Source organism: Anastrepha ludens, chromosome 5 (assembly GCF_028408465.1).
Source record: "Anastrepha ludens isolate Willacy chromosome 5, idAnaLude1.1, whole genome shotgun sequence".
Lineage (NCBI taxonomy): Eukaryota > Metazoa > Arthropoda > Insecta > Diptera > Tephritidae > Anastrepha > Anastrepha ludens.
Window position 1 is genome coordinate 16,426,828 of NC_071501.1, and position 27,063 is coordinate 16,453,890.

The window sequence follows — 27,063 nt, forward strand, 5'->3', positions numbered from 1 at the left end:
AATGAATGTTTGGAAATGTGGATCGATGGAATAATAATCAAGTTACGCCATCTGTTGTAAAACCGTAACGAACTTATTCATAGTTAATTAATTAATCTAATTAATTAGTTAGATGGGAAACGAGACATAAGTAAAAAAATGGAGTCTCTAAAAAAGTATTTTCATTACATTAAAATGGACATGCTGCTAGTAAACAAAAATATTTTGGAAAATTAGTTCACTCTTATGCATATAAAGCCATTTTTAGTAACCTTTGCATTACGAGGTGTTGCAAATTCGCTCATTTCGGCATCAAACGAACGTAAACGTACGTTTCATAACTGTTTTTACAAACTTTTATTCCTGAAATAAATACTGACTTTTAGCATCCTTCATATGCATTAAGAGAGTAACTTGTTAAACCATTGAATTTGATAGATTTGGCTGCCATGATATATTAACGACAGGAATGAGATAAAATAGAAAATTTAATTTCGTATTTCGAGCATAACAATATATAATAACAATAAGCACAACAATAGTACGTATGTCCGTTTGTTACCGTAAAGACATTGCGAAAGCAGAGTTTCAGTCGATCATTTCTAAACATAAGAAAATCATTGAAATTGAAAGAGTTTAAATGGAAAAAATTATAATTTTATTAGTTTATTGTTTAAAATTTGTCTACCTTAATATACTTAGCGTCCCTAATATTAGTAAGAGTTAGGATAATGTATACATATGGTCTAAAACTAATACATCGAAAAATTTCATATATTGATAATATAATCCACTTTTAGTAATTGCGATGATTCGGGCAGAAATCAAAAACCTGTAAACCAAAAATCTTAAAAATTGTTAATTCATAAATATAACACTACAACTTACGTGTAATTGTAGGCGCAAAGCGCTAGGACTTGCTCGAGTAAGTGTTGCGTATGCATCTATATACGTACAGCATATTGTTCTGTGAAGAGCCAGTTCGGAAGCCAAATTGATTTCAGTGGTAGCAAACTAGGCACATAATGATCGTCACATGTCAAACACTTCACTAGGTATTTGCACCATCATACACAGCACGCTCAATGTCATCTATAAAATTGTCCGTAGCACCACATGTGACGTAGGTAGAAATACGCGCATACAGGTACTTGCCTTCGTTTCTAAACACCGGCTCTTCAACACACACCTTCCGCTGCACTTGCACGTCTGTAAAGTCCTACAAATAAAAACTTTTAAAAACAATTTATGAGCAAATCTACAAAATAATTAGCTTTTATTATTATACTTACTTGAACGTTTACAAACAGATAAATGATTTTCACCAATAATAACAAGGCAAAGCGTCAAAGTGGAAACGGTGTTGCCGACCACATAATTTGCACCAAAATTTTAATTTTTACTACAATTTCAAAGTTTTTCATAAAAAATGTAGGCATATTTGTAAAGAAGCAACATGTTTTCAAATAAGGGAGCCGATTTGTCAAGAGAGAGCGAGAAAGCTGCTTACTTACCTAACCTTCTATAATTGAATCAACATAATTGGAAAACAATTTTTTTTGGAAAAAATTTAAATTAAAATTTTTAAAAATTAAAATTTTTTTGTAAAATTTTTCGAAAAGAAATTGTCATATTTCGAGAACGACTTCCTAAGATTTTTTTACATTTCATATTTTTTAATTTTTTCATTTTCATTTCTTCATATTTTTCTTTAATAATAGCTTAGATTTTGCTCAGCAATCTCTTAAAGTTTCATAATGTGATTTTCACAATTTTTCACATATAAATAATGATTAGAACCATAAGTCCTGACAGCGGGTGCTCCTTTTATTGTAAAATAATAATTTATTGTTACTTTCCTGATATTAAATACAATAAATACCTATAAAAATAATGATTAGGTCGAAATTGGGTAGAAAATGATAATTACAAAAATACAAAAAAAAAGTAAAACATTCATATTTAATTATGAAAATTAAGCAAAAAATGCTGGCTATCATCATCTTTAATATTTTTAAAAAAATATGTATATCTATGAAACAAAATGTTCTGTACAGCAAAGGACGATCGACTTTCTTTCCTGCTCTCAGTGATTACTGTCCAACAAGCCAGTATGCACGAGCAATAAACCCACATTTATCCTTCTCTGCATTAAAAAAAATAATTGGCGCCTACATTGAGATCCTCCTCCTATTTGTGATATGCAACTTGATATTTCTCCCCGAATAGAGGAACCTACAGGTGTAAGCCGACGAATGGCAAATGGGGTTTTACGCCTTTTCATGGCAGAGAACACTCGAAGGTTTACCAATGCCTACCGAGGGGTGACCGCTATTAGATAAAATTGTTCCCCATTTTGGTGTTTCATGCATGGAGATTCCAATCCACGTACTCCGAATAGTAGTCACGCACCAATTCATTTGGCTACGACGGTCGCCTGACTTTTTTGATATTTTGATCGAAAAACAACTTAGAGCGTGCGCAGTAATCTCTGACTGTTTCATAAACAGATTCTCGTATAAGATTAGGTCAAAATAAGTCAATCAGGCATTAAAAAAACATATTCTGCTCACCAAGCCGGAATGAACGAGCAGTAGAGCCATATTTCTCGTTCTCTGCGTACTGCTTTCGAAGAAGAAGTCTGATATCGGCGAGCATAGAACAAATAGTTGGCACAATGAAGAAGATCTCGCAGAAAAAAGGGTGTTGCCTAAAGGGCCAGGCTGGGATCGGACGCAATACGAGGATTGATACCAAGAGTTGAGAAAGAAAGTGACACGATTTATCCGAAATAAGAAAGAGAGTCCGAAATACGTGAGTGAGAAGAGCTTGAGATGCTGACCGAAAATTCTTCCAGAATTCTATTCGACGATTTACTGAAGGTTTGAAGGCCGCGGCATTTTCCAGTAAGAACAAAAACGGCGATCAGGTGACTCTAACCCAGAGCATATGAAGGCAACACTTCTCGAACTTGCTGAATATAAACAACTATGGACGTCATAGAGAATATGAAGATACGGATCCATAATGAGTTGCGCAGCTAAAGAGCAACAACACCGCAAAAGTCAACGAACCGCCGCTTGAGCTTTTCAATTAAGTATATCAGCTTGCAGTTTCGCCTTTGAGTACATTTTTCAAATACTTTGGCTAACATTTTTTCACACCCCATATCCTTTTCAAGTACATATTTTTTATTATCTTACATGGTGATATTTCAAAACTTACCTTTAATTTTACTGCAAAATTTTCAACCCACTACCTATTGCGACTCATTTTGAAAAGTAATTGCAAATATTCTAATAAAACATTTTGTGTTATTTATTTGCGTCGTTTTAAAGTAAACTTCATTAGTAATGCACGCATACAATCAAAACTCACACCCAAAAGTGGGTACATACTTCAAAGTGTATGCATGGAAGTTGATTCCCACGGGAGCAAATGTAAGCGAATACTTGTATTTATTAAGTATTTATGCAAGAAGCAAGGAAGACCGGAAGTAACGCAGACCAGTAACACCGAAGGCAGCTGAAAGCAATGAAAACTGAAGTAATATTTGCATATAAGAAAAATGTTTAAATAGTTTCAAGAATTCATTGAAAGTAGTTTGTGCTGTTTTCAAGTGATTAACAGTGCGAGTAGTCAAAATATAATTTAATATTATTTTGCACACACTGTGAATGTACGTGTATTTGTAAATACAGCAAAGTATTATTTATTCTACTATTTCTGCTACTGATTCTGAAATTTCTTACCTTATATTTAATTTTCTACAAAAGTCTCCAAAGTCTCCACAGCTTACCTACCTAAAAAATTTAGCCTTAACCTCGCGCTGTGTAATCAGAAACATTCAAACAGTGCTAAAAATAATAATTTTGTAAAGTCTCCAAATTTTATTAACGTGAAAAAGTAAACAAAATTCTTAACTTCTTTCTACTAAATGAATTGTTCTTCGCCTAAATAAATAGTAAGCTGTGGATAGATGTGCATATTTATGTAGTACAAGCTAATTTATTAAAACATTTTGTTTAGAAAGTTCAAACTCTTTACTTTACATATATTTATATCAAAGTAGAAGTTTTATATGGTTTTCAATACTTTTTCAGTTAAAAATTATGTTTAAATTTATCATGTAAGTAGTGCCAATCGAAAACGAAAAATTTTTCAAAGTCTCCAATATCTATATCAGTAAACACTGGTTAAAAAATGGCCCAAATGTATAATTTAACGACATTAGATACTAAACTGTCAGAGCATGTATAATTTAAAAAAGTCTCCAAAGTCTCCAATAATGATAATTTAACTTATAGCCTATACAAGACGTTTTAAAACAAAAATATTAGTTGAATTAGTAATTTCTTAAAGTCTCCACCAACCGCAATGGCAATAATCTGTACTCGCAACACATGAAAAATAATACCTTGTGAGAAGTACCTGTGCATAAATGTAAAATAACTTGAAAATAAAAAAATCAGAGATACGCTATTATATTTGTATAAATAACCTTTAAAGTGATTGCAAACGGAAAGCACGGAGGTGTAAGTAGCGCAGATAGCAATGTAACTCAATTACTCAAAGGAGCCAGTAGAATACCGAATTTCATTCTGCATTTTATTTACATTTTGGTAAGCAAAGCATAACTGCACACACAGAAGCAAACATGTACACACAATTTCCAGCGAGACGGTGAACGACATTTGTGCCACGTTATGCGGCATTTGTGACAACATAAATGACAGTGGTGACAAACACAAATGCGCTAGATAAACAGCAAGCACAAGGGATATGCTTACAATGTAAATACACACATTCTCTCAAACTTGTTTGCATGTGTAAAATTATGCGCATGGCAATGCAAAAACGCAACGAAAGGACATTTTGTTTACTCCCTAAATAGCTTGGAAAAGAACTTTTTTATGCATGCATGTGTGTGCATGTGTATGTGCGTATGGAAATGTACACAAGCAGGTGATCGCATCCTTTGTGAACAACTGCACCGTACGCATCTGCAGCTAAGGAAGAAGGCGAATGACAAGCGAGGTGGAATCGCGCAATGACAAGTAAACAGCAGGTATAAAATGTAAAATGGAATGTTGTTGAAAGCATGAGATTCCAGACAAATGTGGCGTCAGCTACGCTGCTGAAAGGTCATACAGGCGACAACTCGACTGACTGCTCTTTCCTTGATGGCGCGTTGGCGAAAACTGTTTTTGGCAGACAAGCCAGTGCAGCGTTTACGCGCGTAACATATGTAAACGATGTTTTTTTTTGTGATAACTGTCATATGTAAAATGGACATGTAATTGCGGCAGAGTGAAATTTATTAAGAAAAATTGTGGTGCAGAAGAGTTCACAAATAAATTTTAAGAATTGAGAAAAAACATATCTGCCCAAAATACATGTCCGTATATGGTATATAGCTTTTAACTTAAAAGTTCGCAAGTCTCCAAAATGTTCTTGAGTCAAGAATTGTCTGTATCTGAAGCAGTTTTTCATAACGTATTTAGAGAAATGCTTCAGAAGCGAAAATTATCACATTTTCCAAAAGTCTACAAAGTCTCCAACAGCTACAAAACCAAAAAGCATACATATTTACACATAAAAATCTAACAAAACGCGAAGTTAAAGGTTTCTAATAAGTCTCCAGAAACTCTCCACTAAATATAAATCAACAAATCCAAACTAAATTCTGATATCTGCTACAAAAAAATACCCATGATACTTTCCCTACATTTAAAAAATTCCAACAATGGCACATTAGTTTAACTAATGAAAAAAATATTAAAACAAAATTATTTTTCGAGGAAACAGATAACTTCCAAAGTTTTGTTACATACAGCCTTGATGTTAAGCGAAATCGTCGAATCTGTGATTTTGTTTTTAAACCCCTCAGAATTCCGTCGAAAAGTTGCATTGGGTTAATAAATAGTTTTACAATTCAAACTTCATGTGTATTTTGAATAGCTAATAAACTTTAATTTCGGTTTCGTACTTATTCAATTTTATTTCATGTGTGCTACCTACCTCAGACACCCTTTGGGAAAATCAGCTTAAGTTTGTGTGCAAAAAAAAAAACAATCAATTCAAGATATGTCCCAATGGAAATTAAAAATACAATTTCCGTAAAATTTCATTTTTATTGCTCAAATATATTCTGTTAAATGGCATTTCTTTAGTGCATTATATGAGCTTAATAGAAAGGTGCAATTAAGTTGGAGAGTCATATGGTGAAAAGAATGAAATTGTTGGAAAGTAATGAAAAACTGAGACTTGCTGTAGGGATTCCGCTTAAATATAGGAACTACGCAAATTTGAGTTGTATTGCAGAAAATTCAGCAGGAGGATCACGCACAAAAATCTTAAGAGGTTTGAAAGTAATCAAGTAGACAAGTAGCCGTTTTATCTAATCCATATATTAGCGAGCAACTATTTTAGAAAAATATCTATTACTTATAATTTGTTGTTCGCTCACAAGAAGATCTTAACCATATACATATGTCGAAATTACAACTACGTATCTGACTATTATTACTTCTGCAGACTAGAATCTTAGGAGCCTTAAGCACCTCGGTTTGATACATTCAAACTCGAGTAAACACGAGTAGTGTTTTGTAGCGGAATTGCATCAGCGAATGCCAAATGAAGTTATTTAAAGAATATATCATCTTTATATGCCCGTGAGGTATGGTCCAGCTAAGGGAACTAATTGCACTTTACTTGCTAAGCGCTTACAATGTAATCTTAAAGCCAAACTAGCTCTGCCTTTTCTTTCAGGTATTCGCCTATCGGACACCCTCTCTCTCTCTCTTAGCCTCACAGTCTGTGCTGGGCCATAGTTTCATCAACAATCCTCCTTCAATTCAGTCCCTCTCTTGCCTCGTTTCCCCAATTACGAACGTTCATCGCTTATAAGTCTGCTTCGACGTCATCAAGTCATCTCTTTCTTGGTCGGTCTCTCTTTATTCATCATTGGACGCAAAGTAAATGCCCTTTTTGGATTCTTTCGTTGGGCATTCTTATGATGTGGCCAATCCATCTAATCCGCTGCGCCTTAATAAAACGTATTACATTTTCACCACCAATAAGGTTTTCAATTTCGTTGTTGTAGCGGATGTGATCATTATGGTTCTTTCAAATCCCAATAGCTGTCTTATATTATTAAGTTCCAATGTCCAGATTTCAAAACCATAAGTAAGAACCTGACGTATTCTGCACTCGTAATAAAACCTTTGATCTGAACAATTTTATATTTGCATATTGAAATTGATGTGTCTTTACCCACCTGTCGGACACAGGTGCATACTTTTTCGGCAGAAAAGTTTTATCGCCTGCCTCTGCTTTCATCTTTTTATACCTCTTTTCGATATAATAGGGCAAATAGGCTAAATAGATCTAAAACTGCACGGACAGAGCTCAATCAATTCATTCGCAAGACTGTCACTCAATAAAGTCGAAAGAACCTTGGATAACAGGTACATAGTTGATTCATATTTAAAGATATTTGAGGTTAAACTGAGCGTTCTCAAATTCGAGGTGAAAGTTATACTGAAGTCACCAGCTAATTCAACAAATAATGTAAAATCGTTCCTTTACTAGCTTCTGAATTTGCACTACTTTTAAGTCTGCTATTTCTGTTTATATTTCGAAATTATTTCGAATATTAATGATCGGGCTTTTCAGCTTTCTAATTTTTTAGTGGCACCAGTCCAAAGAGCAGAAAAAGGCTCTCCTTTTAATCTATGTAAATTTGAGCACAAACTTCAGTCATTAAACAGATGTTCCCCAATCTTCAAGGAATGTTAAAGAGTAGTGACACAGCCATGGACCTAGGGCCTAGCAATATCATATCCGGCAAACAAATCTAAGAAAGTCAGGTATGCAACCTCAATTAATTTAAAATGGATTTACATGCAATGCCTCAGTCGATTAGTATCTCTCGTGCATGGATTCTCTGTTACAGGAAGATTGAAGGTCAGCGGAATAGGAATGGAATAGGTTTAACAAATGCCTGTATGTACCTGCAGCGATGGCACCGGGGTGTTCTTGGTCCAATCCAAAGAGGAATTCCATTGCATTTGTTTCTCTGGAAAAGTTAAGAGATCTTCGCTTTAATTACAAATACAGTAGAGCTCTCCATACCCTGGTATCGACTAGTGCGAGTAGTTCTATACTCGCTTGAAACGCGCTTATCATTCAACTGTTAAGATGCTTGTTTGAACAGAACAGCAAAGTTATCATATAATTCTGAGAATACAATGTAAGTGGGCCATTTTTGTAGAACAATGTCCCAATTGTTTGTACAGTGGGTCATAACTTCCGCCATTTGGTCTTAGAAATATTCATAAAAAAGTCTTTTAAGTCGGTTTCTGATAGAAATATAATTATCAATACTCTCTTTTATAATTGTTTGACAAATGCAACAGTGCGAAGCAATTTCGTCTACGAGTTTCTTGCGCCATCTATAAATCATTTTTGTAATTATTCAACATTATTAATCTGTCAAATACTTTTTCAACATACATTCAATATTTCGCATTTCCGTTTTCTTGATAATTGTTTCTGTTAATTGAATAAAGCGTACTCTGAGCAACAGGTTATGGGCCCAGGCACGAAATCGAAAAGAAAAATAAAAATTTGTTCAATTACGTTGGATAAAACTATCGGGACAGATAGTTTAGTTAGATAATAGCCCGACCGTTTAAAATAACTATGGCTGGCACATCTATAAGGATTGATCCGCTAAACGCGGATAATTATGATAGCTGGAAATTGCACATGCGTGCTATTCTGATAAAGGCTGACCTGTGGAGCTACGCATCGGGAGAGAAAGCCTGCCCAACCGGCGAAAATGCAACAAAGTGGAAAGAGTTCGATCAAAAGGCGTGTGCTGATATAACGCTTGCAATATCTTCCTCGGAATTAGGTTTGATCTCCGAATGTGAAACGTCGTATGATATGTGGAGGAAATTGGAGTCTACTTTTCAATCAAAAGGTCCTGCAAGAAAAGCAACACTCCTGAAACGCATAGCCCTCGCGCGAATGAAGGAAGGAGATAACATCCGTGAACATTTAAATGAGTTTTTCCACGCCGTGACTAATTTGCCTGATTCCTTCGAGACTTTTCGGTGTGCCTTGGAAACACGTGATGAACTCCCCAAGCCGGATGTTCTTCGTGTAAAGATACTGGAGGAAGAACAATCGCGAAAAGCAAAGGAGGCAGCTGCGGAACAGAACGTATTCAATGTTCAACCAAAATTTAAAAATATTCACAAGCAAACCGGCAATGCTAGCAGCAACTATAAACGAAAAGGAAATTCAGTGCCAAAATTGGTTGATCACAGAACTTGCTATAAATGCGGCGAGGTTGGTCACATATCGCGAAATTGTCGATCAAAACAAAATAACAAAACTTCCAACTGGAATGCACGTCACGCTACTGAAGAAAAGATCGAAAAATCAATGTTGTTCGAATCGGCGCTTTTGCTAAAGAATTCAAGCGAATATTGGTGTATGGATAGTGGTTGTTCCTCTCACATGAGTTCCAACAAAAACAACTTCACTAACTTCAAAGAAATAAGCAAAACACTTAGTTTGGCAAATAGCGACACAGCGAATATCGCTGGCATAGGCAACGTCAGGGTTGTTATTAACGAAGAAGGGAAAGAAGCACCGATAAAATTCGAACAAGTTATGTACGTGCCAGATCTGAGAACAAATTTACTTTCAGTCTCGAAGATTACAGAAAAGGGATTTGAGGTAATATTTAAGCGAGATAAAGCACTTATTATAGAGAAAGGTAAGCCTGTACTTACTGCCATACGCATTGGTGGGTTATATTATCTTAAAAGTTCACAGCCGACAGCAAATATTTCTGAAGCGAAGCCTATCAACCTTAACACCTGGCATATTCGTATGGGTCACCTCAATGAAACCGATTTAAAACGTGCCGCAGGTATGGTACATGGTATGAATTTTGACAGCAATGAAAAATTAGCGACTTGTGAGATTTGTGTTAGCCAAAAACAAACACAAGAGAGCTTTCCTAAGCAAAGTGAGCAGCGTACCACAGAACTGCTTGAAATTGTGCACACTGATGTCTGTGGGCCTATGAGGGTTTGTTCACACTCAGGTGCGAAATATTTTGTGACATTCACGGACGATTTTTCTCGTTACAGTGAAGTTTATTTTATAAAACGAAAGTCCTACGTACTGCCAATGTTTAAAATTTTCAAAAATTCTGCCGAAACATTCACAGGAAAGAAAATAAAGTTTCTCCAATCAGACAACGGCTTAGAATATATTAACGGCAACTTTCAAAAATATCTGGACGATTGTGGAATTAGGAGGCGGTTGAGTGCGCCTTATACACCACAGCAAAACGGCATCGCAGAACGAAAAAATAGAACGCTTTTGGAAATGTCTAGGTGCATGTTGGCGCAGGCGAATCTACCAGGGACATTTTGGGCAGAAGCAATTAACACAGCGAACTATATCAGAAATAGGTGTCCAACTAAAGTTCTTAAAAGTGAGGTACCGTTAAAACTCTGGTCGGGGAAAACCCCCACAGTTGTTCATTTCAGACCGTTCGGTGCTAAATGTTACGTGTTGATGAAAGGCAACCAAAGCGGTAAATTTGACCCACGATCTGAAGAGTGTAGTTTAGTTGGATATTCAAATGAAGCTAAAGCTTATCGACTCTGGTCTCCCAAAAAACGAAAAATTCTGGTGAGCCGCGATGTCAAGTTCTTCGAAGAAATGTTTCACAAATCTGATAACGAAAAAAAAGATTTCGAAATAGAATTGGAGTTGAAAGCGGTTAGAAACGAAACTTGTTGCGAAGACATTGCTGAAAAATCAGTCAGTGAATGTGAAAGTGAAGATGCTTCTCCATCTTCGAAATCGAAATACGGCAGAGGTAAGCCAAGATTAATGAGAGTTGGCTTAAGGGGACGACCTCGAAAGATATATCAAAAGGCGGCCAGTAACACAAGGGAACAAGCAAATGACAGTGTGTCAGAATCGAGCTCTGATTTTGAAGATTGTGAATATGTTAATATGGCAACGTGTGAAGATCCAGTGACACTAAAAGAGGCATTTAGCAGCGACGAAGCAGCAGCATGGCAAGTAGCTGTTGAAAATGAGTACATCGCACAGATTTCGAATGAAACATGGGACATCGTGGAGCAACCTATCAAGCGAAAGATTATTGGCAATCGATTTGTTTTTCGAACAAAAGAGGGCAATAAGAAGAAGGCACGTCTCGTAGCAAAAGGGTGCTCGCAACGTCCAGGGGAGGATTTCAACGTCACATATTCACCAGTCACGCGATTGACATCAATCAGAACAATGGCAGCTTTGGCAGCGGAAATGAATCTTCAGATACACCAAATGGACGTCATTACTGCTTATTTGAATGGTGATCTAGATGAAAGCGTTTATATGCAAATACCAGAATATATGGAAGTGATCCTCAAAAAGGTCATCTCAGGTAAGATTCCGGACACAGCTGATCCAAAAGCTAGTCAAATTCGAGCTATAGCAGACAAATGGTTGACAGCTTTATCCGAAAACAAGAACCCCGTATGCAAATTGCGAAAATCGCTTTATGGCTTAAGACAATCTGGTTTTCAGTGGTACCAGAAATTGAGAACTAAATTACGTGAAATGGGATTTCATTCATCGAAATGTGATCCATGCCTTTTTATTATGCGTAAGAATTCGAGTCTTGCGCTGATTACCGTTTACGTGGACGATTTATTAATAGCTACAAATGATCAATCGCTCTTAATTGAAATCAAACAGTCTCTTGCTGCAAGCTTTGAGATGAAGGACATAGGTCCAGTAAAAACTTGTTTGGGCATAGAATTTCACCAAGATCTCAAAAAACATAGTGTGTTCCTAAATCAACGTGAATATGCAGAACAAATTTTAGAACGTTTTAATATGGAGGACTGCAAACCAGTCAAAACTCCACTAGAATTCAACACTAAGCTAGAAAAACCCGCTGTACGTGATGAAACTGAAATGAAAAAATATCCATATCAAAGTTTGATTGGTGCCTTATTATATTTGGCTGTTACAACGCGTCCTGACTTGGCTTTCAGTATTAATTTTTTGAGCCAATTCAACTCGAACTACACCGAAATTCATTGGAAGGCAGCTAAGCGTGTTTTAAGATACTTAAAAGGTACAACAAACTACGGCATTTTCTACAAAGAATCAAATAAAAAATTATATGCAATTGCTGATGCAGATTGGGGCGCGAACATAGCGGATAGGCGATCTTATTCCGGCTACGCCTTTATACTAGCTGGAGCTGCAATATCGTGGGAGGCACGCAAGCAGAGGACTGTCTCACTGTCGAGCACTGAATCCGAGTATATGGCTTTATGTGAAGCGACAAGAGAGGCCATATACCTGCGTAATCTTATAAAGGAAATCGGATTAAAGGATAGCTCAATTATAATATATAACGACAGCCAAAGTGCACAAAAGTTAGTGCAGAGTAGCGCTTATCACTCGCGAACCAAGCACATAGATGTACGTCACCACTTCATACGAGAAAAACATCAAAACGGCGATATCATACTAAATTTTATGCCAACTGAAGATATGCCTGCAGATGTGCTCACAAAAGGATTACCTGCCGAAAAACACTACCGGTGCATCACAGATCTGGGTATGGTTGATGCGAATTGATTGTTGCCGCATCCGGAATTCTTCGAGGGGAGGTGTTGGACAAATGCAACAGTGCGAAGCAATTTCGTCTACGAGTTTCTTGCGCCATCTATAAATCATTTTTGTAATTATTCAACATTATTAATCTGTCAAATACTTTTTCAACATACATTCAATATTTCGCATTTCCGTTTTCTTGATAATTGTTTCTGTTAATTGAATAAAGCGTACTCTGAGCAACAATAATTTTACTATAATAATTTTTGCAAAAGGTGCTACTTTAATAGGAGCTTTTCTACATTAGAAAGTGTCACAGCTGTTACCTAAACGAGGTCTAAAAAAATAATAAATAAACAATTGGCATGTACACTGCTGTTAGGTTGTTTGGCCGAGCTCTTTCTCCTATTTCTGGCGTGCATCTCGCTGTTGTTCTGCAAATGGAGTGACCTACAGTTTCAAGCCGACTCTGAACGGCAAATGGTTTTTTATGAGGATCCTTTTTCATGGCAGTATACACTCGTAGATTTGCCATTGCTTGCCGAGAACCAACCGCTTTCTAAAATGCTGCAGTTTCATACACATAGATTTGAACCTACAGCACTTCCGGATTCTGAACGGCAGTCACTCTTAAACACTTTCGGCTACAGCGACCGCCGAGGCATCAGTTGGCGGAAACAGTCCGTCATTTTTTGTGCGCTTACCCCAACAAGCTCCCTAAAGACATAAGACGCTCGAGCGGTAAGTGGTTTGTGTTGATGCTGGATTTCAGAACAGATAAACTGTTTAAATTTATTAGGGAGCCAAAATGGTTCATGAGGAAAAATTACGCTTACTTCCACCTGTGTAGTCACTTGAGGAGCACTGCGACCCAAACCAATCCAACAAGTTTTCTGGTATATTACAATAAGCGAACTTGTCTAATAGTGGTTAGTTTTATATAACTCTTTTTCGAAACCTTTCAAACTCTTTTCCAAAAACACATCAGTTAATGTTTTAGTAGCAAACTATGCTTGGCTGGATCCCAACTGCAGAATGCTAATGGAGACGATATATTCGCTTTATTTTGCGGGTTTCAATAACTGAACACAAAAAACGATGGCATAAAATGTAAGGACTCTGGAGTGAGTCTTTGAGAGAGTATTTGCAAGGATTCTAGTGTCTAATCACCGACCTTCACTTGTTTTATAAAGGGCACTGAGATTTTTAGCCCAGCACAGGCGCATTTGGCTAACTGAATAATGGAGATAGGTTAAGTATATCTGAAATAATGTTTTTACTCAATTTCTATCCCTAAAGTTTCATGCTAGGCTTTGGGGCCTTAGAAACAAAAATTTTTTTTTTTTCCTTGTTCACTCCACTCGGGAGCATAGGGCTTCGACAGGACTCAGTCTTGCGTTTGTTTCGTTAATCTATTTTGATTTCTGAGAGAGTTGGTGATTAGCCTGCCGCTAACAGTCCTAAATAGTGGGAATGCCTACCTGTTGTTGCTTAGGAACAACACCTTCTAACTGTTTAGAGCGCCATCTGTGTTTCACATTTTTCTGCCAGAAGGATCGCACAGATGGTTGAGGACTTCGCTAAATTTCGTGTGTCTGGACTTTACCGCGGTTGCCCGCTCCTTTCTGCTGGCGACACTTGCTTGTTTTGGCAGCCTAATTGCAAATAATGCGCTGACTATTGTGAGGAAGTATGGATGGAAAGGATAAGGTTGTGGGGATGAGGAATGATATTTTTTGTTTATTTTAATGCTAGGCTAGACTAGACTAGTGCACTTACGCTCGACTACCGAGGCCGCTAAACAGACATCACGCTTGATATATTTTTTGTCGGATCTAGAAAAGTGTCCTTTATTGTCCCTCCGCAGAGTCCCTTAGCTTCAATTTTTATTGTCGCTCAAACAATTTCTTTCTCATCAGTCCTGCCTTGGAAGATTTGAACAGTTTTAGCAGAAGCAGGCTTTCAGTAATATTGGCATTTTTTATACCAAAATAAAACAAAAACGCAAACTGAGACATCTTATTTAATTTTTTTTTTTTTAATTATTATAAAAATATCAAATGTAAAAATATTATAATTTGCCTAGTAACTCTTCTCCTTTATGCATTAAAGTACTAAAGTAAGAAATCTTTATACTTATTCCGTCTATCTAATTTATTTGTGTGTACCAAATAAAGAATGCCATCACATTAAAGTCGTCTATATTGGGGCATTTGCATGCAAAAAAGATTTGTATATTTCAGTTCATGCCACGAATTGGCAAATAGAAGTTCGAATGAGCAAAGATTGCAAAGTAGGAAATAAATTTGCGCCAAGCCATGGCATGTAAATGAGCATTTTGTTGTACTTGTACAGATGCATATCTAAGAACTTAATATATACAGTTGCGATTATAAAAATATCCCAAAGCCAAACTTTATTTTAATAACTTTTTGTAATATATTATATTCCTTTAGAAGTAAAATTTAGAACTTTCCAATTTTTACAAGTTTCCCAAAATTTGGCAAAATTTAAATGTCACTGAAATTTCGAAACCATTATCCAGAAAGTAAATCAAACGCTTTAAATTCATTGTATCGCATGAATTTTTATTACAAAAAAGTTGCCTCGCTTAATTCCATGCCTACAGCCCTTTAAATGCAAGCTTACTGCCCACACGGATTTTATGCCCGCAACTGTAAATGTACGGGTCCACGTGCACGTGCATAGGAATGTTGCATCAACGCATCTCTCTTTAGTTTTCCATTGAAGCGTGCGTTCAACTTTCACCTTCCGTTTGACTGAAGAAATGCGAACAATAAAAAACAATAGAAATTTAAATCTCTGCTGCGCAAATTTAAATGCTCGGCCCGATGCCTGAAGCCAATTGAGATGAATATAAAATATTGTCGCTATATAAAACAGAAAATTGTGGGTTAACTGTTGGCTGCGTAGCTGAATGTTTATTCTCCATATCTGCCTCATAGTATGAAATTTAAATACAGTTCTGTTGAGGGAAGCCAAAGGTTGTACAATTGAAATAAAAAAGAAAGATTGTTGAAATAAGAGAAAAGAAGAAAGGATGAGTTCATTGCGCCTTTCTGATAAAATTTTTAAGAGATCCATTAAATTGAACTAAACATTTCTATCCTGAGTTTTTTGTCATGAGTTTTTCTTTGATGAATTTTACTTAAATTTGGACGTTCCACCACCTAGTCATGACGAAATCAGAGTTGCCATTCAGCGGCTCAAGAATAACAAAGTGGCTGGCGCTGACGGCTTGCCCACTGAATTGTTCAAGACTGGCGGCGATGTGCTGCATGCCCGACGATTGGAATCTCAGTGTTCTTTGTCCTGTACTGAAAAAGGACGACCCAACGATCTGCACCAACTACCGGGGCATCAGTCTTCTAACCATCGCGTACAAGGTCCTGTCTAGCGTCCTATGGGGAAGGCTTAAGCCGTTTGCCAATACACTGATCGGGCATTATCAGTGCGGCTTCAGACGTGGTAAGTCCACCATCGATCAGATTTTCACATTACGCCAAATCCTGGTAAAGACCCATGAAAAGCAAGTCGACACCCATCATCTCTTTGTCGACTATAAAGCTGCGTTCGATAGCCCGATGAGGGGTTGCCTGTGTGAGTTCGGTATACTAGCGAAGCTCATACGGCTTTGCAGAATGACGTTGAGCAACACAACCAGCTCCGTCAAGGTAGGAAATAACCTCTCCGAGCCATGCAATACCGTTCGAGGATTCAGACAAGGCGATCCACTGTCATGCAACCTCTTCAACTTCGTGATGGAAGGGTTGCTGCGAAAAGCAGGTGTTCATTGTAATGGCACTATTTTCTACAAATGTGTCCAGCTCCTTGCGTACGCCGATGACATTGACATTATCGGCCGCTGTAAGCGAGATGTCACCGCTGCGTTTTCTGCTATCGAAAAGGAATCATCACGAGTGGGTTTGGCGGTGAACGAGGGTAAAACGAAGTATATGCTGTCTCCAACGCGGAACACACGGCGTGTAGGAACGCACGTCATTGCGGACAACTATACCTTCGAAGTTGTACCAGAATTTATTTATCTTGGCACCGCCGTTAACAGCAACAACGGTAACAACCTGGAGATCAAACGGAGAATCACTCTTGCTAATAGGTGTTACTATGGGCTAAGTAATCAACTGAGTAGTTGAGCCCTCTCTCGCATGACCAAACTGACACTTTACAAGACGCTCATCATACCCGTGTTGCTTTATGGCGCAGAGGCATGAGCAGTGTCACAAAGCGATGCAGCCGCTCTTGGGGTGTTCGAGAGAAAAGTTCTTCGTAAGATCGTCGGTCCTGTGCGCGTTGGCGAAGACTACCGTTCAAGAATGGACCACGAGCTGTATGAGCTCTATGCCGACATTGACGTAATTCAACGCATCACCATCCAACGCCTGCGTTGGCTAGGGCATGTCATGCGTATGGATGAAGAAGCTCCAGCAAAGAAGGTGCTCGAGGACGAAGTCCAAGGGAGCCGATGCAGAGGAGACCATTGCTCCGGTGGAAAGACCAGGTGGAGGAAACCCTGTGCTCGCTTGGCGTACAGAGAGAAGGCGCCCGGAGCCGAGGTCTGGAGAGAGCTAGTGAGGTCGGTCGTAACTCGGGAACGGGTTGTTATGGCCACCTAAGTAAGTAACTAAGTAAGAATTTTACTTAAGGAGTTATATACCTTGTGAGCCCGAAAAAATGGACGATTGTCATAATTTTTGTTTAAATATGTTTTTGAACTTTTATTCAAACGAGGCATATATCATACTAAAGGGTAACTCTCGAAGAATACATTTTGGTGTTTTTATTTTTAAAAATGTTATTATTTATTGTTGATATCGCCCCTCTCCGAAATGCCGTTTTTTAGAAGAGGCTTGCGGTGATCACGGTAGCGCATGAGCAGCTCAACTGAAATCAAAAAAATTAAATGATTATTGTAGAAAAATATTTTTTTGTATATCTGAACGGTTTATTTTCCCAAAAAATTTTTCTCGTTATGAAAATCGCTTTGCACCAAAAAATCGATTTTCGAGGGGTTGAAAATTAAAAAAAAAAATTAGTTCCAGCGAACTATGCAGGTAACGATATTTGCGTCAATTGAATCTTATACGGGAATAAGTCCAAATCCATGCGGATAATTCGTTGTAAAGTGGTCCAAGCAATGCCCAACTGCTGAGAACGGCGATTTTGGGATGTTCCTTGGCGACGTCTCAAGACTGGCCCGTACAAGAGCAATATTCTCATCCGATCACCTTAGTCGTACAAACCTTGGTCGTACCTTTCGTACAAACGTTTAATGGTGTTCTTAGAAGGCGTACTTTTCACATTATTTCATTTTTAATGCGCACGTTGAGTTTTCACAATTGACTTCTTTTGTGGAATGTAAATTTCAACAACGCGGTATGTCATTAAGCGATCTGACGTCTCTGTCAAAAGATACAGGGTTGCCAGATGGGTCCGTCGAATATTAACAACCCTGTATATAACCTCTTAACATATTTTTATTACTTTTCTAGTTAAAGCGAACTTTGTTATTATAATAAAATTTTAGTTTTCTCCTGGTTGCTCCGTTGGCGAGCATAGGGCCTCCACAAGGCCTTTTCAACGTACGCAATTAGACGTTGTCGTCTATCATTGTCACAGGTTGTACTTATGAAAGATAAGACATACAGAATAGATATTTTCCAGGTGTTTTCTGGCCGGCCGCGGCTTCGGTTGTCCTGAGTACTCCAATCTACTTCCATTCTCGTGATGGTGTATGATTTGTATTTTATTTATTTACCTTATAGTTCGATCTTAACACAGCCATGATAAACCTTATAATTATTAGTACCAGTCATAATATGGTGAGTTTTTACCAAGTTAAGAGCATTTTTAGATCCTCGAATCGTACGAATACTCGTATAAGCACTTTCCTACGGAAAATCAATCCTGAATGCCTGTAATAGCGTTTTTTTCTTATCTGCATTTTTGAAGGCGCTCTAGAGCTCAAAATCGGCTTCCCTAAACAGAAAATTGCCAGATTGCTCTTCTTGAAGCGTAACATCACCTTCAAATCTCCTTATAGCATGAGTCTATGTAAAGTTTCCATTGTAAGATATAGCTCACTGAAGACATCTAGAGGAAAAGCGTCCAAAATGTTTACTTCAACGTTCACTTCAAATAAATTTATTCAGAAACTGTCTCCAGCCATATTATTTAAGCCAAAAACTTTAAAAATTCCATAAAAATGGAATACTCTATTTTATTATTATTGATTGGCTATTTATGCACTGCGACCTGAAGACATCTATTGTGCAGCCATGTAGCCTACTTAAACAGCTTTAATCCTGTTAATAAATACCAAAGCTGATGCTGTAGGCTTAATTTCTACCAGGAGGTTTGGATCTGCAGCTCCATTTCCCCGGTAATTTAGTCTGTCTCGTGCCACTGCTGGACAGTCGCATAGAATATGTTCTATGTAGATACTGTTTGTTGTGCCTCTTTGCAGAATCTACAGGAATCGTTTTCAGTCGCATCTAACTTTTTCATGTAATAATTAAGTTTACAGTGTTCTATTAGTAGTTCAGTGTAAAGTTCTATGTCCTTTCTGCTTAGGTTAAGGATTGTTTCTGCCTTTATCCGTTCTGGATCTATGAGTCTATTCGACTGCCGCATGCCCGATTGGGCTCTCCGGTGGTCGATTAGGCCTCGTTGTTCCTGCACGTCGAAAGGCACTTTTTAAGCTGTTATTTACCCCGCAGAAAGGTTCAAGATCTATGAAGGGAGTGTGTGCCCCCCTTTTTCGTTAAAGTGTCCACAATTTCATTCCCTTCATGCCCTTCATGTCCCGGAATCCTCATCAAGGTAAGAGAGTTTCTTAATGTTAGGGTGTTGAGAATTTTAAAACATTCCAGGCCAACCTTGATTGGAATGAGAAGCTATCCAGCGATTTAAGAGCCATCAGTTAAGCACACCTGTACGCCCTGTTGTAAAAACATTTCATTGTTTCTCCACACTGAGCGGTCACTAATGACCACTTTGAGTTTCTTGGAGAATTCTAGATTCCTTTCCATCTTGTCGTGGACTGTCAGTACACAGAGTTCTAGAATGAACCAAGAATTCTTACATGTCCTGTAAGATTGCCTTCTTTGTGGTGGAATAGATTAAGAAGCCTTAGGGCTGCGCTAACTGCCATCCCTTTGGCTAACGGTAGAGTGGTATGAGTCCAGGGATCATTTCTAAAGCCGCTGTGGGGCAAGTTCGCATTGCTCCCATTACGCTCAGACAGGCTATCCTGTATACCTTGTTAAGTGTTGTCTAAGTCTTAGTTTGGTCTACTTTTGGTCACCATGCCAAAGAGGCATAGGTGATCATCGGCATTGGAATGCTCTAACAAAAAAAAATTTAAATTAATACACTGAAGTCAAAAAAAGCATACCCATTGCGTTGAAAAAGTACGTTGCCTTGTTGTTCCTTTACGCGTTCTCAGTTAAATTTCAACCCAAGCAATTAACCTTTTCACGATTATTAATACAAGCAGAAAGAAAATTGTTTCTTAGTCATGTCAACAAAGAATTTAAAAAGTGCTTACATTTTTTTGCAACTTCGTGCATTCTCATCCAACTTACTTTTCGTTCATGACAGAACAGAAACTTAGTTTTATATTCAAATGTATTTATAAATATTTTGAATAATTAAGACAAAACCTCTATTTTGCAAAAGCCATTGAAGCCATTTGCAGTGACTTGCAACATTTATTCAGTGAACAAGAATTATTAGTTGTTGATATGCACTCGTCGCTCAGTTTTAATGCCAAATATAGCGCATACTCGTATATGTATGTAGTACTGCACGGTGCTTGCGTGGTGGGGGCGTATGAGCAACAAGTCAACCACGAAGTAAACCTGCAGTGCGAGGCAAAACGTGTAAATGACATTTCAAAAACGGTCAGTAAATCTAGTTCAATTTTCCCACTATCATTCAGTAAATAGATGCCATATTCTCACTCAGGGACCAAAGCATAGTGCAATATTTTGCTGTGTCGCAGAAATACTGAGCCGCAAGCGTTGTTCAACGCATTCTAAATATTATCAAGTTTTTAAACGAGTTGTCTAAAAGTAATATAGAAATTTATTTTTGTATTTTTATGCACGCAGCAGGCGCAACATTTTGAGGTCACAGAGGATTAAAGCAAAATCATTTAGGCAGATAAGTCAAATATTATTTTTTTCGGGGCTGATGGACACTCATAGGTGAACAAAAACTCAGCACTCTACTGAGAGTTCAAGCCTATAGAATTTTTTAATGAATATACACAATTGTGGGCATTTTTGTACCAGGATGTACATATTCACTAACATTAAAAAATGCTTTTAAATAACTATAGCACTGGCACTTACTGACAAGTTTTGACAATTTATTTGTTTCTGGTTTAATTTAATAATTTTTATTAAAAAATCAGTTTTTACTAGAATAAATCCAGTAAATAAATAAAAATCCAATAATTCAGTTTTGTTCAAATTATAAACAAAATTCCACAAATTTTCATCAAAATTTCAAACAAAGTTAGAATTTTCCAAACAAAGTTTGGATATGCAGTTTTAAAGCCGAATGGAGTTTAGTTTAAAAAGTAAAAACTAGAAGTATATTAAAAATAGCATTGAATTTTGCGAATTTTTTTTTCGCTCAGGCGTCGTGCCTTTTCTTCCATACGAAGTCTACCCCCTATGCTCGTCTAAGCGCGTTGTGCTTGTTACTCGAGCTGCAAGTCAAAGCTAACATTTAATACCTTTTTTCCATGTGAAACTGAAATTGTATTTGTTTTGTGATACCTGGAAAATATTTAAAAATATTTTACTCGTACTCTTTAATCTTTTTTTTTTAAGATAAAAGCACGCAGTACTTCCAAATAATACTATAAAAATAATAGAAAACATAAACCATGAAAAGAAAACAAGAGAAGTTTTATTCGCAGAAAAATCCTCACGGCTATAAAGCAGATTTAATATATTGCAACAACAACAAAAGGATATGGCGTACGGGTATTAGTTTGAAAATAGAGCCAAGTAAATGCGTAGGTGTGCATACTTAGCACTGGGATTTTAAAGGCAGATTATGACGTCGAAAAGCAGAGTGTGGGCGTAGGAAGGGATGTATTTGTGTAAGATTCGCTAACTAATATAATACTAATACATACTGGGTATGTACATGCATACATACATATAAAAGAATGTTTTTCTTGCTATAACACCAGCGTAACGCGGAATTCGATAGGAAACTGAAAGCAGAAAAGATGAAGTGGATGAAATTACATTGCGAATGTGTGCGCATAACTGGCGCAAATGGCGAGTTCGGCACACACAAAACACTCGCGAGCCTCACGAGGAAAGGCTAGAAACGAGGGCAGCAATGAAGGTGATATTAGCCGGTAGGCAAGTGTGATAAGCTAAGAATAGATAATAGAGCACAGTGAAGTATAAATGGAGGACATCTTTTTAAATAATTACGTCTAGCCAAACCTTTTCGAAATAATATTATATAGTGGCATAGATTAGAAGTAAGTTAAGTAAAAAGTTCTGAATTCTTCACACTATATTCTTTAGTGAGTCATTGACTCAATCACCTTAAGTAAAAAACTAAATTCTTTACTTACGAGACCCAGCAACACACGCTAGTAAAAATATTTTTTTTTGAAGTGAAACTTCTTCGGCGTCGATGGACGAGCAAGAATGGAGAGTAAAATTTCAAGGCCACGCAACGCTGTGGGCAATTTCGTTCCGCGAGAGAGAAAAAAGATGTAACGTCGAGGTAAAGGAGAGAGGGAGAGCTATCTATACCTTAGATATATCTTAAATACACTGGCTGGAACTTACTGTTCACGGACGGCTGCAAATCTGCAGAATCTACCTCGTTTGCAGTATTTACTGACACTGGCGAATTAATCTGCAACTAGCTTCTTGCTACAATGTGTTCTATCTTTACCGCTGAAGCGTCTGCAATTCTAGATGCAGTCCACTACGCTAGGAAAACTAAAGGAAAATTTCTAATATGCACGGATAGTAAATCATGTATGTCAGCAATAACGTCTCCGTCCAACCACAATCCATGAATTTAATCAATTAGAGGCATGGTCATCGGTGCTCCTCGAAAAATGAAACTTACTTGGATTCCGGGTCACGCTGGAATAAAATAAAACTACTATGCAGACGCTGACATTCTCAACCTAGTCAAACATATAAGGTACCAAGAAAATGCAAACGATTGGAACACATACAAACACCATTACACAGAAATTAATGCAGACAAAAAGCGAATTACTTATACGTCATCTTTACCTACAAGTGCCATGAGGGCATTTACCAGATTCAGAATTGGGCACACTATCATAACACATGCTCACTTACTGTCAGGTGATAGTCCTTCCAAATGTCCTCTTTGTGACCACACCGTCACTATCAAACATTTGCTTACTCTCTGCCCGATCCTGCACAATTCATCAATCAGATATGACAACATTGATATCATTAAACTACTTAAAACACCCTCGGATGAAAACATTATGACAATATATAACTTCTTGAAAAACAATGACTTGTTTAAATATATTTAAGATACTAACACTTGCACTAACACTTAGCAAATAGTTTTTACTCATATGCAACTTTAATTAAAATGGCGGCTGAAGGCTTCGTAACCTGTACTGCGTTTTGATATTCATGTAATAAAATTAGTTTTGTTATATAAATTTAATAAAATAAAAATTATAAAAAATAAATAAATGTTTGCCGTTGCTGCGGTCCTGGAAACGTTGCGTTTGTGTGGGTGATAAACGCTCGGAGTAGTGCGCGTTGTTTCCACGGTTTGTGTCCGGCGTTTGCCTACACCGGTCGACCGTTCTCCGTTTTTTGTAAATTTTGTCAATTTGTATTCTCTGCAAATGTTGCGAATTTTATTTAGATATATATTCCTTCTCGCTCCCTCTCTCTCTTTCTCTTTCGCTCTCTCTCTTTCTCTCTCTCTTTCCCTCTTTCTTTGTCTGCCTTGAAAGTTTCACTTCTGCTATGTGTACTACGCTACACGCACTTTTTTTACCAATTTTTTATAAGTTCAAGAATTTTACTTTTCAACATTAACTTTTGTTTGAAAAGTGTTGTTTTTCACTAGTTTAAAAGCAAACACTTTCAAAACCTTATCACTAATTTGAAATAGTTTGTGTCAATATTTGCAAAAATCCATTTTGTAATAAATTATAAAAAATTTTTTACCAATTTCAAGAATTTCACTTTTTAAATAATTACAAATACAAATTCGTATACAAATTTTTCTTTAATTAATTTTTCCGTAGCTGGTAAATAACTTCCAAAATTAAATTAAAAAAAAATTCAAATCCAATTAAGTTCAAGAATTTTACGTTCCCAATAATTTTAAGTATTCATTTTTGTATCAAAATATTTTTTAATAACTCGAAAAACAAATATGTTTTATTAGTTCAAAAATGATATTATTAAATACTTTCAAAAGCTAATATAAATTTTTGATTGAATTTCCTAATTTCAAATTATCATTTTTTTAATAATTTCAAATAAAAATTCTATAATTTTTTGAATAAAACGTTTTATCAATTGCAAGCTTTGTATTTTCGAATAATTCCCTAAATAAAGTTTTTGATTAATCAACAAAAACATTGAATCAAGAATTTCACCTTCTAAATAATTTCAAATTTATTTTTATGTTAAGATGTTTTTTTTTTTTTGATTTTTAAATAGCCAAAAAAAGTTATTCTTAGTTTAAAAAAATTATTATTAAATACTTTCAAAATCTCACTTTTTAATTGAATTTCATTAATATTAAGTTATTTCTCTTAAATAATTTCACAAATGTTTTTGTAATAAATTAAAAACAAAAAAATCAAATTCAAGGCATTTACTACTGAATTAATTTAAAATATGAATATTTTTTTAATAAAATTTTAAAATTTTGAGAAACCTTCTAAATATTTCCGAATACTAATTCTTGTACTAAAATGTGTGTTTTTTTTTAATAGTTGGAAAAAATTTTTTTATTTTTAAAAACTGTATTATTAAATACTTTCAAAAGCGAATTTTTTAATAAAATTTCGAGATTTTCAGACATTTTTTTGTTAAATATAATTTAGAAATACATTTTGTAATAAATTAGAAAAAAATCTAATCAATTTCAATAATCTTTCTTTTCAAATAATTTCAAATACAAATTCTCGCATAAACATAATTTTTTTAAGGAATTTTTTTCGTAATTTTTATTCATTGGCGGAGTAATATTTTTATTTAATCCCAAATATAATTTTTTTATAATAATTTTTAAATAAATTTTGCAATAAATTTTACTTCACATAACAATTCTTATAAAATAATTTTTTTAATTTTTTTTTTTTAAGTTCTTGAAAATTAAATTTTTTACTTATTTCCTAGAATTTTACAATTTGATTAATTTCTAACACAAATTTTCATATCCATTTTTTCTTTAAAGATTTAAAAAAAAAGTTATTCTTTCCCAAAGTTGTCCGTGTTTTAATCATAATTTTTGTTTTTTAATAACTTCAAAATAATTTTTTTCATTAATTTCAAAACAAATTTAATTGAATTCAAATATTTTACTCCTCAAGTAATTTTATAAAGATGTCGCTATACAAAACTCTTTTAAATAAAATATTTCATTAATTGGGGCAGTTGTATTTTTAAATAATTGAAAATATGAATTCTTCATAAAAAAAAGTTTCAAGAATATTTATTTCTTCATTAATTTCAAAACCTTACTTTTTAAATAATTAAATAATTAACAATTTTAAATAATTGTTTACAACAATAAATTGCTCGAAAATCGTCCAATGTCAAAAATTAGTTTACTAAAATATGAAAAAGTATACGTAGAAACTCCCTCCATTTGTGGAACAACATCAAGACACACACCACGTGGAGGCGGCTAGTCGAAGCAGAAGCGTAACAACATGGCCGCTCTTAACTCAAGTGAAATGCCTAGCTTTAAACAAATCCAATTCCTAGGTCCTATGTTATACCTGGTAATGAAGGAAAATATATATCCTTATATACGAGGTGTGTTCGATATATACGTATATTCGAAATTCGATTTTTTTGTGGCGATATGTTGGTACTCATGTCTCTCACTCATGCCGACGAGTTCGGCCATTTTGAATGTTCAGTTAATTGTTGACAGCTGCTTTACTTGCACATGTTTCGGCTCGTGTTCGATTTTTACCTATTCAAAAAAATGGATCAAAGAATCAGATGTATCAAATTTTGTGTGAAAAGCGCACTTAGATGCATTCCAAATATTGAAGCTACTTTGCACTAAAGCAACGTTTATCGGTGGTACAAAATGTTCTCAGATTCTCAGAAGGCCGAGAAGATGTGGACGACGAAAAGCGTGCCGGACGCCCGATCACTTCAACAACAGACGACGAACAGAAAAAATTGATGAAGTGAAGAAAATGGTATTGGACAATCGTCGATTCACCATTAGAGAAGTTGCTGAGGACCTAGACTTATCGATTGGCTCGTGTCATTCGATTTTTTTCAATCATTTGGGCATCAGACGGGTCGCCGCAAAATTCCGTACCAAAACTGCTCAATTTCGACCAAAAGCAGCATCGCATGAACATTGCTAATGGGATGTTGAACTCTGCCCGGGACGACCCAAATTTGCTCCAGAGGAACACAACTGATGGCGAATCGTGGGTTTATGGTTATGACGTGGAAACCAAAGCTCAATCACCTCAATGGAAGCTGCCGCATGGACCAAGACTGGAAAAAGCGCGCCAAGCTCGGTGGAATGTAAAAGTTTTGTTTACCGTTTTCTTCGATTGCAGGGGCGTTGTGCATCACGAGTTCTTACCACAGGGTAAAACGGTCAATAAGGAGTATTACCTGCAAGTTATGCGCAATTTGCGCGAAGCAATCCACCAGAAACGGCCGGATTTGTGGATGAACCAAAATAGGCTCATGCATCACGATAACGCCCCTGCTCACACATCGTTGCTTGTGCGCGACTTTTTGGCCAAAAACAACACACTAATGTTGCCACAGCTACCGTATTCCCCAGATCTGGCCCCCTGTAACTGTTTCTAGTTCCCGAAACTGAAAAGATCCATTAAGGGCGACGCTACGCTACGATTGACGAGATAAAGACGGCATCGAAGGAGGAGCTGAACGAGATAAAAAAAAATGATTTTTTGAAGCCCTTTGACGATTGGAAAAAACGTTGGCACAAGTGCATAATATCTCATGGCGATTACTTTGAGGGGGGCAAAATAGATATTAATGAATAAATAAATAATTTTTGGAAAAACACAAAATTCGCAATACTTTTTGAACACACCTCGTATGCCTGAATATGTATGTACATTGGGGCGGGTCGATT

At 36.3% G+C, this 27,063-nt stretch overlaps 2 protein-coding genes across 2 annotated transcripts in view; both read left to right on the plus strand.

The window, feature by feature from the left end:
* The window catches only part of LOC128863611 (gamma-aminobutyric acid type B receptor subunit 1), a 290,985-nt gene that overhangs the window by 81,764 nt on the left and 182,158 nt on the right, over window positions 1-27,063 (plus strand). The window lies entirely within an intron of this gene.
* On the plus strand, window positions 9,488-10,608 carry LOC128862996 (uncharacterized). Its single transcript, XM_054101863.1, has 2 exons — window positions 9,488-9,772; window positions 9,825-10,608. The coding sequence occupies exons 1-2, from the start codon at window positions 9,511-9,513 to the stop codon at window positions 9,914-9,916; spliced, it is 354 nt and encodes a 117-aa protein (XP_053957838.1). The 5' UTR covers window positions 9,488-9,510; the 3' UTR covers window positions 9,917-10,608.